We start from the raw sequence: 18002 nt of genomic DNA, 5'->3' as shown, positions 1-18002 counted from the left end.
CCACAGGTTTTGGTATGTTGTGTTTTCATTCTCATTTGATTCTAAGTTTTTTTTTTTTTTTATTTCACATTTGATTTTTTTTTTATGATTTAATTTTTCTTTTTAGTTATTAGAAACTAATAGCTAACCTGTTATTAAAAAAAGTGTATTTCATTTATTTTCCTTGTTCTTGCTATTACAGACCTCTGGTTTCATACCATTATAGTGAGAGAAGATACTTTGTATAATTTCATTCTTTTTCAATTTACTGATCCTTGCTTTGTGGGCTAAAATATGGTCTGTTCTGGAGAATGTTCCATGTGTATTGGAGAAGAATGTGTATTGTGCTGCTGTTGGGTGGTGTGTTCTATATATGTCTATGAGGCCCAGTTGGTTAACAGTGTTACTTAGATCTTCTGTATCTTTATTGGTTTTCTTTTTGTTGTCCGGTTCATCGTCAAAAGTAACATGTTAAAGTCTACTATTATTGTAAATCCATCAGTTTCTTTCTTCAGTTCTGTTAGTTGTTTTATAAAATTTGGGGCTGTGGCATTTCATGCATAAATATTTATAATTGTTACATCTTCTTGGTGAATGGATTCTTTAATCATTATATAATGTTCTTCTTTGTCTCCTGTGGATTTTGACTTAAGGTTTATTTTGTCAGATATTAATATTACCAGTCCTTCTCTCTTGTGGTTACTGTTTGCTTGGTATATTTTTTTCATCCTTTGATTTTTTACCTATTTATGTCTCTTTGTTTAAGGTGTGTCTCTTGTTGACAACATATTGATGGGTCATGTTTTTGTATCTGTTCTGCCACTCTCTACCTCTTGTTTAAATTCGGTGTGATTATTGATAGGTAAGAATTTACTTCCTTCCATTTTGTTAATACTTTTTTGTGTGTGTGAGGTGGTGTGGTTTAACGGTATCTTTGTTCTTAATTTTCTGTGCTGAGTTCTTTTTGTATGTGGATTTTCTTTTCATTTGTTACTGTTATTTCTATATTTATTGAGTCTTTTCTTCTTTATTTTGGTGAGTAGTTTTGTTAATTTTGTTTGTGGTTACGCTCAAGTTTACATTTATAATCCTATATTTAAAAGCCTGTTATATCTTGAAATCGCCTTGATTTCCTTTCCATATGAAAGTTCTATAACTACACCATTCATTCCCCCTTTTGCTTTGAAGGTGTCGTCATTTACAGCTTAATATCTCTGGTTCCCTGTAATCAACTTTGTAGCTTTATTTTTCTTTGTGAAATCTTTTTCTGGCTTGGTGTCTAGGTGATGCTGCCGTGTGTCTTTATCTCAGATTCTTATCTGATGTTGTTGGTTTTCTATCCAAAGGACTCCCTTTAATATTTCTTAAAATATATATATATATATACTTTAATGAACTGTAGATGAAGGTTTACAGAACAAACTAGTTTCTCAGCAAACAGTACACACATTGTTGTATGACATTGGTTAAAAACCCCACGACATGTCAACACTCCCATCTCAACCCTGGGTTCTATATTACCAGCTTTCCTGTTCCCTCCTGCCCTAGGGCTGGTGCACCCCATTAGTCTTATTTTATTCCATGGACCTGTCCAATCTTTGGCTGAAGGATGAACCTCAGGAGTGGCCTCATTCCTGAGCTGAAAGGGTATCCAGGGGCTATACTCTCAGGGTTTCTCCAGTCTCTGTCAGGCCAGCAAGCCTGGTCTTTCTTTTTGAGTTAGAATATTGTTCTACATTTTTCTCCAGCTCTGACCGGGACCCTCTATTGTGATCCCTGTCAGAGCAGTCGGTGGTGGTAGCTGGGCACCATCTAGTTGTACTGGACTCAGTTTGGTGGAGGCCATGGATAGATGTGGTCCATTAGTCCTTTGGACTAATCTTTCCCTTATGTTTTTAGTTTTGTTCATTCTTCCTTGCTCCTGAAGGAGTGAGACCAGTAGAGTATCCTTGAGACCGGTGAGTATCCTGGATGGCCCCTCACAGGCTTTTAAGACCCCAGACGCTACTCACCAAAGTAGAATGTAGAACATTTTCTTTATAAACTGTGTTATGCCAATTGAGCTAGATGTTTCCCGAGACCATGGTCCCCACAGCCCCCAGCCCAGCAATTTGGTCCCTCAGGAAGTTTGGATGAGTCAATGGAGCTACCGTGGCCTTGCCTTGTACAGGTTGTGCTGGCTTCCCCAGTATTGTGTGCTGCCTTACCTTTCACCAAAGTTACTGCTTATCTTTTGTCTATTAAGTGTTTTTCCATCCCCACCCCTCCCCTCCCTTGTAACCATCAAATATTGTTTCTTTTTGTATAAACCTTTTCATGAGTTTTTACAGTAGTGGCCTCATGCAATGTTTGTCCTTTGTGATTAACTGATTTCACTCAGCATGGTGTCCTCCAGATGCATCCACGTTATAAGATACTTCACAAATCCATTGTTGTTCTTTATCCTTGAGTTTATTGCTGTTATTTTGTAGTGCCTTTTTTTTTTTTTTTCCTGTGGTGCTAACGTTTCCTTTGTTCCTCTAACTCTCCTGTGCTGAGTTCCTTTTGCTTGTGGATTTCTTTTGTTTTTATTGAGACTTTGTTTTTCTTCTTTATTTTGATGAATAGGTTTGTTAACTTTCTTTGTGGTTACCTCGAAATTTACTCTTGTCTTCCTAGGTAATAAAAATAGGTTCCTATTATTACTTGATATCATCTTGCCTTCCTCTCCATTAGAAAATTCCTTACCTGTACTGTTTATTCTCTCTTTTATTGTTCTAACGTTGTCTTCATTTACAGATTAGTCTCTCTGGCTCCCTGTTGCAATTCTTTTGGTTTTGGATAGTCGCTGAGAGTTCATTTCCTAGGTTGGTATCTGGCTGGTACAATCTTGCATCCTAGATTCAGGCTGTGGTCTGATGTTTGTTCTCAGACCAAAGGACTCCCTTTAATAATTCTTGTAAGTTTGGTTTAGTTTTACGTATTCCCTTAATTTCTGTTTATCTGGAAATGTCCTAATTTCACCATCATATTTGAATGAAAGTTTTTCAGGATATATTATTCTTGGTTGGCAGTTTTTTTTCTTTCAAGGTTTTATACATGTCATTCCATTGCCTTCTTGCCTGCATGGCTTCTGCCAAATAATCAGAGCTTAGTCTTATTGTTTTTCCTCTGTATGTTATCTTTTGTTTTTCTCGAGTTGCTCACAGGATTTTTTCTTTGTCTTTGGTTTTAGCAAGTGTGATTATGATATGCCTTGGTGTTTTTCTTTGGGGGTCTATTCTATATGGGATTTGTTGACCTTCTTGGATGGTCATCTTTTCATCATTCATGATATTAGGGAAGTCTCCTGTCAGCAGTTCTTCAATGACCCTCTCTGTGTTTTCCGTTTTCTCTCCCTGTTCTAGAATTTCAATCATTGGCAAATTTTTGCTTCTGATTGTATCCCACATAATTCTCAGGGTTTATTCATTTTTCTTCATTCTTTTTTCTGATCTTTCCTCAAACAGAGTTGTATCCAAGTATTTGTCTTCAGTTTCGCTCATTCTGTCTCCCATCATTTCAGACCTGCTCCTCAGCCCTTCTATGACACTGTCTGTTTCTGAAATCTTGTTTATTTTTTGGATTTCTAATTGTTGTTTTTGTGTGATTTCTACTTGTGAATTTATTTTGCAAATTGGTCCTGTATTACTTTCCTGAATTGTTCCATTTTTTTGTCTGTATTTTCCATGAATTTGTCTGCCTTTTCCAAAAATTTGTCTTTTTTTTTCCTCATTTTTGTCTGCTTTTTGCTTCAACCCTTGGATTGCTTTGAATATTAGAGATTTGAATTCTCTGTCAGGTAGTTCTAGTGCCTTTTCTTCTACTAGAAAGTCATCTGGTGTTTTATTTTGGATGCCTTCTCGACCCATCCTGTCCTGTTTTTTAATATGTTTTGATAATGTCTCCTGTCTTCAGGACATTCAGTAGTTATTTTCTTCATTTCTTGATTGTAAATTTGTTTCGTCCTTTTTTGTTTTATTTGGTTACGTCTGAGCTGGTGGGCTGTGTGCTCTTTGTTGTTGGCTCATCTGTAGTCATGATACTTTTCACCTCATCCAATGGGCAGGGCTAGTCATTCAGCTGTGGTGCAGCAGGGCAGGTCCAGCTAAAGGGGAGGGGCTGGGATGGGTTGTTTATGGCAAGTACTAGGGCTGATAGGGCAGGCCAAGAATCAGTGCTGGGCAGGTTCTAGTAGTCCATGCCTGTGCTGCTGGGAGGTGTGATGTTCAGTGCGCGGTATGGGTAGGCAGGAAAGAGGGGGGAGGTTGTGATGTGTGGGGCTAATAGGGGTACAGGAAAGAGGAGAAAGAGAGAAAAACAGGAGCCAAAAACAAGCCAACAAAGAGAGAAAGAGAAAAAAAAGAGCGCTAAGGGAGCTTGCCATTAGTGTGGAGAGATGAGAAACGGAGAAATGGAGAAAAGAAAAAAGGAAAGGTAAAAAGAAAGAAAAAAAAAAAAACTAGATACAAATTTGGAAAAGAAAAAAGAAAAGCCTCCAGGAGTCCCAGATTCCCACCAATGGGGCTGCTAAGACTGGGGAAGTGGCTCCCAGGCTGCGCACTATAGACTGGCGAGAGGGATTATAGATGTCACACAGTACCAGGTATTCAGGAGACAGGAAAAGAAGATAAGTGTAGCGAGACAAGAACTGAGAACTGAAGACAGTCAGAAAGGGAAAAAGAGAGAAAAAAGAAAAGAAAGAAGAAAAAAAAACACCCCCAGGGATCCCACCTATGTGGCTGCACAGATTGGAGGAGTGGCTCCTAAGCTGCGCAGTGCAGCCCGGCTAGAAGGGACTCCCAAGCTATGAAAAGAAAACAAACAGAACAGAACAAAGCAAAACAAGGAAAAAAAAAAGCCCCAGGGTTCCCACCAGTGTGGTGTCGCAGGCTGAGGGAGTGGTTTCTCAGTGAAGCATGGCTTCATAGCCTTTGAAGAAGAAGCAAAGATGGCACACAGAGCCAGGTGTTCCAGAGAAAGGAGAGGGAGGTGGTAGGAGGTACAGAAGAAACCAAACAAGAAGGAAAGAAGCAATATCAGTTCAGGGGCCTGGCCAGTGGGGGCAGGGCAAATCCAAGCAGCCCAAGGCCAAAGCAGTTGCCTCTCAGCCAAGAGACTGTAGCTGGCGGGAAGCAGAGGAGGCTGAAGTGGGGGTGGAGAAGGGGCAGGAGCTAGGAAAGCATATATCACTTGTTACTGGGTACTCTGTCTTCTGCTGCTTTCCCATACTCCCTGTCTGCTGATCTCCAGTGTGGGTGGGGCAAATCCAGGCAGCACGGGTGCTGCACTTCCCAGCCAGCTGAGCTACCACAGCCAACTAGGAAGCTTGGAGGTAGAGCAGCAGGGAGAAAATGGGGGGTGGGAAAGCATGTATCCCTGGTTACTGGGTGCTCTGTCTCCTGCTAGGAGTTCTGTGAAGCTGCTTTCCTGTACTCCCTGTCTCCCAATCCCCAACAGGAGTCCAAGATGGCAGATCCACGGTGTATTAGCTGATGGGGCCCTCTGCACATTTCTCTACTCACTCTCCGTCCTCTGTCAGTTTCTTATTTCATTCGGTGCTTGGCTGAGTTCTCTATCTCTTCATTTGGCACTTTAGGTTCCAGGAATGATGTTTGTCTGTGTTTTACTTAGTTTTTTGGGTCTTTGCTGTGGAGGAACGGCGTGGTGCTTCTGTCTATGGTGCCATGTTGGCTGGAAGTTCCACTTTAATATTTCTTGTAGGGCTTGTCTGATGGTTACAGATTCCCTTAATTTCTGCTTACCTGGGAATGTCTGTGTTTTGCCCTCATTTTTGAAAGACAATTTTGCTGGATATATGATTCTCAGTTGGCAGTTCTTTTCTTTCAGGGCTTTGTATTCTTGTCTGCATGGTTTCTGACAAGAAATCAGGTTTAGTCTTGTTGAGTTTCCTTTGTAAGTGATAAGAGCTGCTGTCAAAATTATTTCTTTGCCTTTGGTTCTGGAAATTTTGATTGTTGTGTCTTGGTGAATTTATTTTTGGGTCTGTCCTATATGGGGTTTGTTGAGCTTCTTGGATGTAAATCTTCTCATCTTTCATTGTACTTGGGAAGTTTTCTACCATGATATCTTCAAAGCTTCTCTCTATATTCTTTCTTCTCTTTTCCCCTTCTGGGATTACTAATATACATATACTATTCCTCTTGATGGTGTCCTGCATAACCCCTAGGCTTTCTTCTTTTCCCTTCAGTCTTTTTTCTGATCGTCCTCAAACTAGTTAGTATGAAGGGATTTGTCCTCAATTTTGCAGTTTCTTTCTTCCATTGTTCCAATTCTATTTCTGTGTCCTTGCACTGAGTTACATATTTCTGATATTTTATTGTTAATCTTCGAATTTCTAGTTTTTTTTTTTTTATGGTTTCTATTTCTCTGTTGAGTTTGTCATTCTGTTCTTGTATTGTTTTCCTGAATTATTCTAGGCCTTTTTCTGTTCTCCTTGATCTCTTTGAGGACATTAAATATTAGTCTTTTGAATTCTTTGTCATGTAGTTCTATTATCAGTTCTTCCTCAGAAAGGTTTTCCATTCCTTTGTTTTACCTGTTTTCTTGAGCCATCTTATCCTGTTTCTTCACAGGATTTGTAATTAACTTCAAAGCATTAAGGTTCTATTTTGTTTATACATTTCTTTATTTATTGAATGTTTCTTGTCTTTTTTGTGTTGTTTTACTTTTGTTTCAGTGTATCTGGAGCTTAGATTTTTTCCTTTCTCTTTAAATTGCCTGCCTTCTTTTGTATTGTTTTAATTGATCATGCTTTATAGCATTGGTTTGTGTATGACTATGATGCTGCTGGTTGGTTGGGAGTAATTTTCTCTCACTGTTGGGTATGATGGGTTGCATTCACACAGGAATCCTCTGTCATTGGGTACATATGTCTTCCCTTGATGATTGCACGGAGGTATGCAAGCAGGACCCCTCCCAGTTGTGGGGCTCCAGGTGTTGGGTAGTCAGGATCTCTCCACAGCTCTTGTGGGTCTGTGTGGTCCTTCCACATTAGCATGTGCTGTTAGCATGGCCTCTGGAGAGCGGTATGGGTCGTCTTTGCAGATGCAGAGATGCAGTATAACTCTAATGGGTAAGACAAGCCCTCTGCTTAGTTATGGATTGGTGTCCTAGGGCGAGGGGGAGGTTAGAGGGCCTCTGCATATGCTCTGATAGCATGAGGAAATAGGTAGAGAATGGGAGGGGTATGTGGTAGGCAGATCACTGGGGGCGCCTCACCTCGCAGGCTAGTTAGGGTGTACAGTGTGCTCAGGAAGGGTGGGCGAGCAGTAAGCGAGGAGGGCAATAAGTGAATGCAGGCCAGGTGGGGTGCATGGTGGACTCAGCCTGGGAAAGAGGTGTGGTAGGTAGTTCTCGGGGGCTCCTCACTGCACAGGTCAGGCGAGTGGAGCATAGACATCTCCAGGACTCCTCTCCATGTGGCTGGGTGGCAGGAACTGTGGGTGTGTCTCTGGGACTCCTCTCCACACGGCTGGGCCAGGGACTGGTGAGCGTGTCAAGTGTTGAGCAAGTCACTGAGGATGCATCACCAAACAGGCTATGGAGGCAGGGGATTGGGGGGAGGCTGCTTAAATGGAAGGGGAAGAGGGATCAGCCTGAGGCTGTTCAAGGGGGAAACTTTTGATGATTACTCTGCTGTTTCGCTATTCAATGAATGTCTTCCACCCCAGTAGACATGCACCATTGCTAATAGGAAATCCTGTCACCAGTCTCAATGTCCTTTTCTCTGCACTTGCCAGGGACTACAAAGCTCCCTCCCACCTTCCTTCACTCTCCCTTGTCCCTCTACAGAATTGCACTCCCTGTCTTATCAGTCCCTGTCCTGAGGCTCCAACAGTTTGGTCTGCACCACTTTGTTCCAGTGATACTTCCCTGTGTTATCCTGCCTTCAAAGCTATGGGACTCACTCATATCTCCTTCTTGGACACCAAGCACACAAACTGCCTACCTCATTTCTTTCTAGGTTCATTCACTCAATATCTCTGACTCCAGCTATGTTTTCCATGCAGCTGCCTTCCTGGGCTCCTTGCCCAGGGATGTTGTTTGCTGCTGCCTCAAAACAGCCATGCTGTGCTGGGCCAGCTGGCCAGATATTGATTCTCTGAGAATCCCCACCTTCTTGCGGATTTCATTCTAAAAAAAAATTTTTTTTTTTTTCTCTTTCCAGGCAGTGTTCAGTCCAACTCTTCAACCTTCCCTTTGATGTTCAGGGATCCACAGTAGTTGTTTGTATCTATTTGAATTGGTTTCTTGAGTCTTTGTTGTAGGGAAATGTTAAGACGCATCTATCAGATCCACGATCTTCTTCCTGTTTCCTTCAACTCTTTATGAATAAAATGTATAATATAAAAATGAGAATCAATTCTGTGATAACACTTGACATAGGTTTAGCTTATTGCATGTACCCAGCACTGTTGGGCACTCTGTATGTCTTTGCTAATTGACGTAATGACCTTAGAAAGTAATCATTGTTTTATTCTCATTGATAATGTTAAAGTAGGACACTGAGGGTTGGAGTTTAGGGGACTTCCCCTTAGCAGGACCTGGTGTGACACCGAGGCACAGACCTCACCCCTCTCCATCAGGCCATCCTGATTATGGAAGCACAGTCTGGGCAGATGGGAGGTGAGCAGGCCCAGGAAAAGCCTTGCCCACCTAAGAGACTCAGGGAAGTTTCAGATCATGGGCCCCAAGGTTGACACAGTATAGGAGTTCAGCCACAGGTATTGAAGGGGTTACCGGTGAAGTAGAGTAACAGCACCCAGTGACATTTTCTGCAGGGCTGCCCGTTACACACCCACACTCCCAGAGCAGCAAACTTGTCTCTCGGATTTCCTGGTAATTCCCTGCCTCGCCCAGGCTGCCCTATGACTGGTCTGTAGTCCTTTCATCCAGCAAGTGCTGCCAAGGCTGTGATAGATGGTAGGCAAGACAGATAAGATCCCAAATGCCATGCCGCCTATTTTGTAGTGAAGGGATTAGGCAGTAAGCACGCAAACACCCAGGCCAGGTTTTAGACCATGATGAAAGCTATGAAGAAAATGAAACAAGGCACAAATTCAGCTTTACACAGAAAGAATGGATCCCTCTTACCCCCAGTACTGCCGAGAACTGGAAAATTTGGGGGGATGTGAGAGAGTGGACTTGGAATGAATTGAATTGTTTCAACTAAAGAGGCCAGAATTTAGATGACTGTGAAGGGGAGCATCTGTTTTGGGGGAACATTTGTGAGGAGGAGAGGGTACTTGTATGGGAGGGGGTTGGAAGGGCTTCTCCAGGGGGAGGGAAGGAAGGAGTGGGATGGGCAGGTGACTACAAGATCATCTTCCCCAACATAAAGCAAAGAGGAACCAAATTAGCATGTTTTTTTCTGTTTACAGTACTTTATTTTTAAGTACTGTCTTAGTTTCTTAGTGCTGCTATAACAGAAATACCACAAGTGAGTGGCTTTAAGAAGCATAAGCTTATTTTCTCACAGTTTCAGAGACTACAAGTCTGAATTTAATGTATTGGCTCTGGAAGAAGGCTTTCTGTCTGCTCCTTGTCTCGTTTTCTCAGCTTCTTGAGCGTTCTTCCTGGCATTCCTTGAAGATCTCTGTGTGGCATCTATCTTTTCCTCATTCATGCTTGCTTGCTTCTGTCCCTAATTTGCACCTTTTCTATTTCAAAAGTGATGGGTTTAAGGCAACCCTATACTGATATGACCTCATTAACATAACAAAGAAAACTTTACTCCCAAAAGGAATTACATTCACAGGCACAGGGGTTAGGATTTCAACACATATTTTGGGGGGACACAATTTGGTCCATAACAAATACTTTCTCATCCTTTACGTTTCTCTAACTTTGTGAAGGAATTATGCCAAGTAAAATATTGATTGGGAAATTGTTCTTTCTGGGTAATTTATGCACCACCATCTCTGCGCTGAGGCCTGCGTGTACCCTGACTCCTGGGCTCGCCTCCCTTCCAGCTGAGGGGCATCCCTGCAGTCTGAACTCAGCACTCTGAATGCACCTGTCCTGAAGCCTCCAAGGGTTATGGCCATGCTTGTTTGTTGCTGTTGCCCATCATCTGCAGCTGGCTCATGAAATGGCTGGGAGCCTAGCTAGTGGGTGAGGCACACACTGCAGCGCACTCCAGCCCCCAGGCTCCAGACCCCACTCTAGCTCCAGCCTGCCCACCCCTCCCCACTGTCTGGTTCCCCCACAACCCCCCTTCACAACCCCACAACCCCACATATCGAATATTGCCGGGAGCGGCACTCCTGTGGGCTGACCGTGAGGGCCTGGCTGCCCAGGCACCCAGGCGCAGGTGTTTCCCCACTGTATCTGCAGGCCCCTATTATCTTCAAGGGTATCAGAGAGGGGAGCAGCAGCCCTGGCTGCAGGCCCCGTCAGGGTGGGAGTGACATGGGGAGAGGCATCTTGGTGGCACCCTAGATGCACCTGAGACTCCACTCTCTGAAGGACCTCTTCCTTGCTGCCCATAACCAAGAGTAATCTCTCTTTTCTCTGATGGCAGGTGACAGAGGAAGTTCACCGGCTGCTGAAAGGGTGCAGCTACCAGTTCATGTGCAGAGGAAAAGTCAGTGTCAAGGGCAAAGGTGAAATGCTGACATACTTCCTAGAGGGAAGGATTGATGGAAGTGGCTCCCAAACCAGGTCTTTAAACATGGAGCGGAAAATGTGTCCTTACAGGAAAGCCGGCCTCCAGACCAGACTGGCCACCAGCTGCCCCCCGGTGCCCAGTGTGGCTGGCTTCTCGGTCCAAGCGGGGCTGGGGGCTGTGCAGAGCACAGGCCTCCCTTCACAGCCCACTCTCCAGTACCTCCCCTCCAGAGCAGCTGTGAAGGAGGCTTAGCATGTCCATGCCACCAGGCTGGGGGCCTCTTCCAAGGCCCACAGAGTGGGAACTCGGCCCAGGACCAGCCCAACCAGTAGGCAGTTCAGAGTACAACTGGGCTAGGAAAGGAGCATGTGTCATGTGTGGTCCGAGGGCCAAGATGCTCACAGAAGCAGTATCTCCGTGACTTTGTGGGAGGAGATGCTAGACCTGTGTAAGCACGCACACATGCTCTCCTGCCTCTGCGCAGACAGGAGGCTTTGGTAGGAGCTGTATCTATTTAGTCTTCTTCGGCAGCAAAGGGGAGCCGTGTCTCTCATTAGCAGGCCTGCTGAGTTTGGCCAAGTTAGCAGTGGGCACAGGGACTCCAGGATACCCACCAAAGCGATAGCAAGAGCCAGGGAGGTTTGGCTGGTCAGCTTAAGAGGTGTGTGTGAGGCACCTACTGCAGACATGCCCTAAGGTTAAGCCCTCTCCATGGAGCCAAGGCTGTGCCCCAGGAACTGGGCCACGAGCTCAGCCAGCCCAGCAGGGCTCAAGTCCCTGACACACAATGCCCAGCAGACCAGGACAGGCCTGGAGCACTGAGAGGTCCTGCCCTTATTGCTGGAATACTGGTGGCCACGGGCCTTCTCTCCAAGGCCAGCTCGGGAGTGCCCAGATGGCCTGCAGACACACTCACCCAGGCGCCATCTGCTCAGGAGTTTGCTCTGCTGTGCATCCTTCACCACGTGCTCCGACAGCACTCAGCTCCTGTAAACCTGAAAGTCCCCTTCTACGCGGCAGTCAGTGCTCCATCAGCGCCGCTTGTTCTCTTTTTGCAGGGGAGGGTTGGGTTCCTATCAGTTTAACAGAACAAGGCTTTTATCTTGAGAACAAGCAAGGCTCACCACATGGGAAAGTTTATTTGATAGAACGTGTTGTTTCTTGGGCAAAACCAGCCCTCCAGAGCCTAGTATTCCAGAGGTAGCTAGTTGTCATAAGGCCAGGCATCACGGTCTAGTTTCAGGCTGGAGGATGGGAACATTCCAAGGGACCTGAATGACTGCAGGTCATGCCATTGAAATCTGAGTCTCCAACCTGGCCTCCCCGTGGATCGCACTGGGGATGAACCCTGAGGATGTGTTGGGTGTCAGGGAGGACCTGAAGGGAGGGGTGACAAAATAGCCAGACCCAGGGGTCCACCTGAACAGACAGGTCAGACCTGAATTCCAGGGAGGAAAGATTCCAGGTTAGAGGCTGAGCATGCAGATGCCCATGGCCCTGAAGCTGAGCCAGAGAGATGTTGGCAGGCTGACTGAGCCCACCTCTGGCCAGCTAGGAGGCTGGGGTGATCCCAGAGTCTCTCTCCTCACCACTCCTGAAGGCTCCACACCTTCCTGAAGGCTCCAGCTTCCAGGGTGGGGCAGAGGAAATTGTAGATGGCCCCTCTGGAGCATTGATTGACCTGCATGTCGGGTTTGTTCTGGCCTGGCCTTCTGGTCAGGTAAGACCATGGTGGTCTCCCTGACTGCGTTCAGGTCTATTAGACACGGCATTCCTATGCAGGAGGGTCAAACCCAGGCCTCCGCAGTGGTGTTTGGGTAAAAGCAGGCTTAGGAAGGAGGAGAGGGGACACTGAGGCCAGGGTGGTAGCAGCAGTGTGTGGTGATGGGGGACTTAAAAGTGGAAAAGTGGGGCAGAAGAGTCAGGAAAGATCGAAAGCATGAGATGGACTTGAGTCGCTGCTGCTGGCCAAGAAGATGGAGGGAGCCATGAGCCAGGGAATGTAGGTGGCATCCAGAAGCTGAAGGCAGGCTCTGGCTCCGGCTGACAGCCGCAATGAAATGGGACCTCACTTCCCGCAACTACAAGGAACTGAATTTAGCCAATAGCCTGAGTGAGCTCGGAAGCAGATTCTCCTCCAGAGCCTCAGATGAGAACCCAGCCCAGCTGGTGCCTTGATTTGGTCTCATGAGCCTCAACAGAGAACCCATTGAGCCACACTGTACCTGGTCCTCTGACCTGCAAAACTGTGAAATAGCAAATATGCACCATTGAAAGCCACAGGTGCATGGTCATTTGTTCCAGCAGCAGTGGGGAATTCCTGCAGGTGACCACTGTGCCTTTCCTAGGCACTGGACTGTTCTGGAATGGCTAACACACAGCACCCTGGGCCAGGGCTTCAACTGAAGAGAGCAGGTGGCTCCTTCATCATAAGCAATTCCAAACCCCATCTATTTCCTGTTAGGGCAGGAACTGTATTTAGCCATATGTTCTTAGGGTTGGTGAAAAATACCTTCCTTTTAATTTATGATAAAACTGTATGATATGGCCTTATTTGTTTTTAATCCTGTACAATATCCATGTACACACATTAGAGCCTTTCAAGTATGATTCTGTGTATTTATTTTAAGATCTTTTGTAAATAGTGGACTGAATACAGGTGGTACCTGTTTACTTGTACCAAAAATTAAGAAAAACCCAACACCCACTGCAAAAGGTACACTCTAACCAGATGCAGTAATGTTTATACGTGTGTCACACCACTGTTAGTTTTGGCCCTTTGGAAATGGCCCCTTGTGTGATCCCTTAGCATCCTTGCATGACTTGTATGCCTGATATCGTAGAGTAGAACAAAGCCCAGGAATGCTCCTACAGATTGCACCGACCCCAGGCTGGTCTGCTCCTGCCAGGGTGTGTGTGCCCGGCAGAGCAGATGCCACCACAGACCCCAGTAACTGATGTTGCCTGTCTGTGTTTATCAGACTCTAAAGCTAACCAGTACTCCTGGACCACCTTCTTCACTAGAAGCAATAACTCCAACTCTGTGCTGTAGAGACAAGTTTGTGTCAAAGTACATGTGTATTTCAGAGACAAGCCATGATCACTCGTTTGCCCAAACTAAAGCATATTGTGGTGGGCTGATGGTCCCAGAGCCCCACACCCTCTCATAAGACCCAGCTTTGGGCACTACAGGTACCTGTGGTTGGACGTCAGGTTGTTTAAGGGCTCAGCATCCAGGTATACAGAGCAGACAGAGCCCATTTTAACTACCTTGTTGGATCACTTTGTCACTGTACCCTTGCTCAGGGGTGAGGAAGGAGGGGAGGCAAGGGAAAGACCCCACCTCTTATTCTACAATCTGTTCAGATCAGTGTGGTAAAGGGTATAAGGTATAAAACATGTTGCACGAAGAGTTCAGAGGATAAAATCTCAAGGCTTACCAAGACATTGCTGTTTTAAAGAGATAGCAGCACATTGAAGGCTACTCCTGAAGTAGCCATGCTTGTCCTCACTCACCTTACAGGGTGCTTCCTGGTGGGAGAAAGCCCTCTGGACAGTGAGTGACCTGAGGGAGTAGCAGGAAGACGTTGAAAGCTGACCTGAAGGATTTGGGGTCTGGGTCTTGGACAGGATTCAGCCATCCTGCAGAGCTGCCGTATTGTTTTAAATTGAGTGTAAATACTGTGCTTTACTGTCCTAACAGCAACCTAGAAGTATTATTTAAATTACTTTTTCTAACCTATCACTTTCCAAGGGAAGAAATCGAATTTGCATATGGAGCCCTGTTTTTAAGTGTTCAGGGGGATTTTGGACCCATCGGTGCTGGCAGTGAGGCTGGGCCTGCCTCCCACACTCCATCCAGTTCCAGTAGATGCATGTCCTTGAGACCTTTGTGGAAGGCAGCCTGCAGACATGTGTGCGCACAGGTTATAAGGTAACTGCTGTATAATTGTGTGCACCTTATTACCTATACATTCTAGCCACTGGGAGTGAAATGATACACTTAGGTGTATTGTAACCTAGCCACACCCTTATACAAGCGGGGTAGTAGTACTGTTGTTAATACCTTTTCAGTTCTAGAAATTTATAGCTTTGCTGACTGTGTATAATCTCCCGAAGCTGACTTGTTCACAGTCAGGAGTCATTAAAATATTTTTTGATGGCTTCAGCTGAAAAAAAAAAACAAAAACTTGATTAGAGCCTATTTGACTTCAGAATGTTTGGCTTGGTACAATAAGCGAAGGGTCTGCTGTAGCCGGGCTGTGCCCCCAGACAGGTGGGAAGGTGAAGCACACAGCTCCTTTTCTAAGTTTTGGAGCATCCTGCCTCCCCAGGGACAATTGGCTTGGAAAGTTCCCATTTCATTTTGAGCCCAAAGCCCCTCATTTTTGTTTAAAGCTCCAGATTAGGTAGGCCACAGGAGATGAAGAATGTTACCACTTCTTCATAAGATAACCAGAGCTCTCTACTTGTGTTCATGACTCCTTAGCCTCAGAGGGGGAGCTGCTAGGAATGAATTTAAATGAGAATCAGAAGGAGTGGGATGTTGGGGCCCAGTTGAATTGGGGGCCCCAGGTCAGGGCCAAGCACTTGTGGAGGAGGTTAGTCAGGCTGGGGCCAGCCTTCAAATTGAGCCCGGGGGACAACAAAGATACTGGTGTTATTTCAGAACACACACAGCCAAAGTAACCATTGGTGCACTGAGCAACGCGTTCTCTTTGACATAAGGAAAGGAAAAATAGTGGCCACAGTAAGCCCACTGTTGCAGGGTGGCCAGGAGGGGATTGTGTCATTTTGACTCCCCCATCTCTCAGACCGTTCATCTTCAATGCTCATGAAGGGCAGGTCCCAAGAGTTGTAGTAGACCACCAGACAGGAGAAGATCCCTGGGAAAGGGCATGAAGACCACCCTCCAGCATCTGGCAGGCTGTCAGATGGACCCCGTTTCCAAAAGGTGAAATGGAACCTGGGTGGAAGGTTTAGGAAGGCAGAGTTGACTCAGCCAAAGGAAGAGTTTTCTCCCAGTAATGAGTTTCCCGAAGATGGATTAGAGCTGCTATGAGTCAGAATCAACTCAACAGCAATGGGTTTGGTTTGTTTTTCTGGATTATTTTGGTTGGGGGTGGGGAGACGAGCACCCTGCTGTTGGAGGATGAGTTCTTGCAGGGAAATGTTCTGGCCTCCAGGAGAAGAGGGCGTCTGCGGTTCTGCGTAAACGGAGGTGGTGAACTGAAGGCAGCACATGCACTGAGGGGAGAATCTGTGCACTAGGACCCTGAATGTAGGAATCCTAGGGGCAGGAAAGGCCCAGGGAGCACCCAGGCAGACACAGAGGCGGGGGGGGGGGGGCGGGGGGGGGCCAGCAGCACCACAGCAGGCAGAGCCGAGCGCACACCAGGCCCGCGGTTACCTTCTCTTCACGAGCCCTGGCCACCGCAGTGGTCTTGGCCTTGAGAATGTTTGGATTTTTAAATGATGCCTGTGTCTATTTCTCTCTCAAAGAGTCAGATGAGCCCTGTGAACAGGATCCCAAAACACCTGCACACAGTGGGAACCCACGTCTTAGTGACATTTCATTTCCCTGAAACCAACTTTCCGGTTTTCCCACCGTTTTGTCCCCCTATTTTTTCACATGGTAAGATAGAGGAAATCTGTCACCTTCCTCAGACCATTGCATAAATACTACAAAGCCTAATTTTAGATGCCACCCTTTGGGACCAGGCGTTCCTAAACAACTTGACTTTATGGTAACAACTCATACATTTCTTTTTTTTTTTTTAATTTTCATGAAAATATCCATCCTGTTCCATATCAAATTATTTTGCTTTGTTAAAAAAATAACTAGAGACGTTGAATAATTGAGATCATTGTGTGTTGCACAGGATAAGCAAAATAGAAATTATTTATTCTTGTGACTAAGATGGATGCATATAAGGAGCAAAATTAAATTTGAATATAGCCAGATGTTCCCCACCCAGAACAGTAGGCACAACAGTCCCCAAGTTCTCTTGGCATGATCTCACTAGGAAAATGCAGATTATTGGAGGAATAGGTTGGGACAGTGGGCAGGAGCATCTGGACACAGCACAGCTGTGTGACCAGCATTCCCAAGGCTTTGTTCATGTGGTCCTATGCCTCGCCCTCCAAACAAGGGCTAACGAGAATAGGAAAGGCTGTTTTTTATTTCATTTTTTTAAAGAACCTCTCTCTACAATAGCCAATATGCATATCTGCTTGGTTAAAACCATCTTTCTTCGATAACAGTGTCACAAGAGAACAGCTGATCCCTAGCAAGGAAATATAATGTTATGCTTGGAAAATCCATATTTTTTTTACTCTAGTCCATATTCTACAGCTATTTTGGAGCACAGCATATCTCTGTGGCTACGAAAACACGGGGTCTTCTTAAACAAAGAGGACAGTTGCCTGATCTGTTGTGTGCAGTCTCTCAGATATCAAGTAGGGAGAGAACTGAGGGCATGATCTCTCCATTCCAAACTCCCCCAAGTGCAGAACATTTCTCTACTTAAACTGAGCCACACCAGCCTCCTGTTCCTGGTCAGGAGATGGCACGAGCCTTGTAGGGCAGTTGGCTGAGTTTGTGATTTGAGGCCCACCTTCCTTTGCCATGGGGCCATTCCATGTTACACATTACACGTGTGCCACGGGTGTGCTTTGGGTGGGCCAGTGTCCCCTTCAAGGCATTAGCGTGCATTTGAAGAGCAGGCTCCATCAGGAGTTTTCAGAAGCCAAGAGGGGATTACAATCGATGGTGAGAAGTTAGCAACGACCAAGCATATGATGTCCCCGGTCCTCCCGTAGGTGTTGGGGTCCTACAGCTCTGTCTTTCAAACAGGGTGGTTTCCAAAACAGCTTCAGCCAGTTATTGAGAGTTGCTGCATGCTGAGGGCATGGATGTGCTAAAAGAAGATTGACATTGGTGATCACTGAGAAGGCTGAAAAACCACCGAGTCCAAAGGCTAGACATCTGGTCTAGGCTGTTTGGTAAGATAGTTCATAGTATTTTGGGAACATAAACAGAAATTCTGTCCTAGATGAGAGATTTGTCATACCTCTTGGGTGTGATAACCCTGGGCAGGGTAGCCTGCAGGGAGTTGTCACTTAGAGCCCTTCCTGTGGCTTTTGCTTCTCACCAAGTGTGCAGTGAGGACGTTTGCCCAACAGCTGCCAGAAGTTGCTTCTTGCCTCCCACCAGCAACCACACTGACCCCTGGGTCCCAGGCACATGAAGCACAAGTCTCAGGAGACCATTCTCACGTCTGGGACCCCAAGGGACCCACCCCCACCTCTTGTGTATGTTGGTGAGTGCCGCTGTGTACTGGACACGAGTAACACGGGCACCCAGTGCTTG

The 18002-nt window shown here is 45.6% G+C and overlaps 1 protein-coding gene across 1 annotated transcript in view; it reads left to right on the top strand.

The window, feature by feature from the left end:
• ADCY1 (adenylate cyclase 1) overlaps positions 1-10882 on the top strand; it is a 252600-nt gene extending 241718 nt beyond the window's left edge. Inside the window, exon 20 of the mRNA XM_023544192.2 lies at positions 10544-10882. Coding sequence (XP_023399960.2) covers positions 10544-10882 — 339 coding nt within the window. The remainder of the gene's footprint in view (positions 1-10543) is intronic.
• The last annotated feature ends 7120 nt before the right edge of the window (positions 10883-18002 follow it).

The sequence above is a fragment of the Loxodonta africana genome, chromosome 8, assembly GCF_030014295.1.
Source record: "Loxodonta africana isolate mLoxAfr1 chromosome 8, mLoxAfr1.hap2, whole genome shotgun sequence".
Taxonomy (NCBI): Eukaryota; Metazoa; Chordata; class Mammalia; order Proboscidea; family Elephantidae; genus Loxodonta; species Loxodonta africana.
Note: the sequence above shows the minus strand (reverse complement) of the source record. Positions and strands in the feature narration are given on the sequence as shown.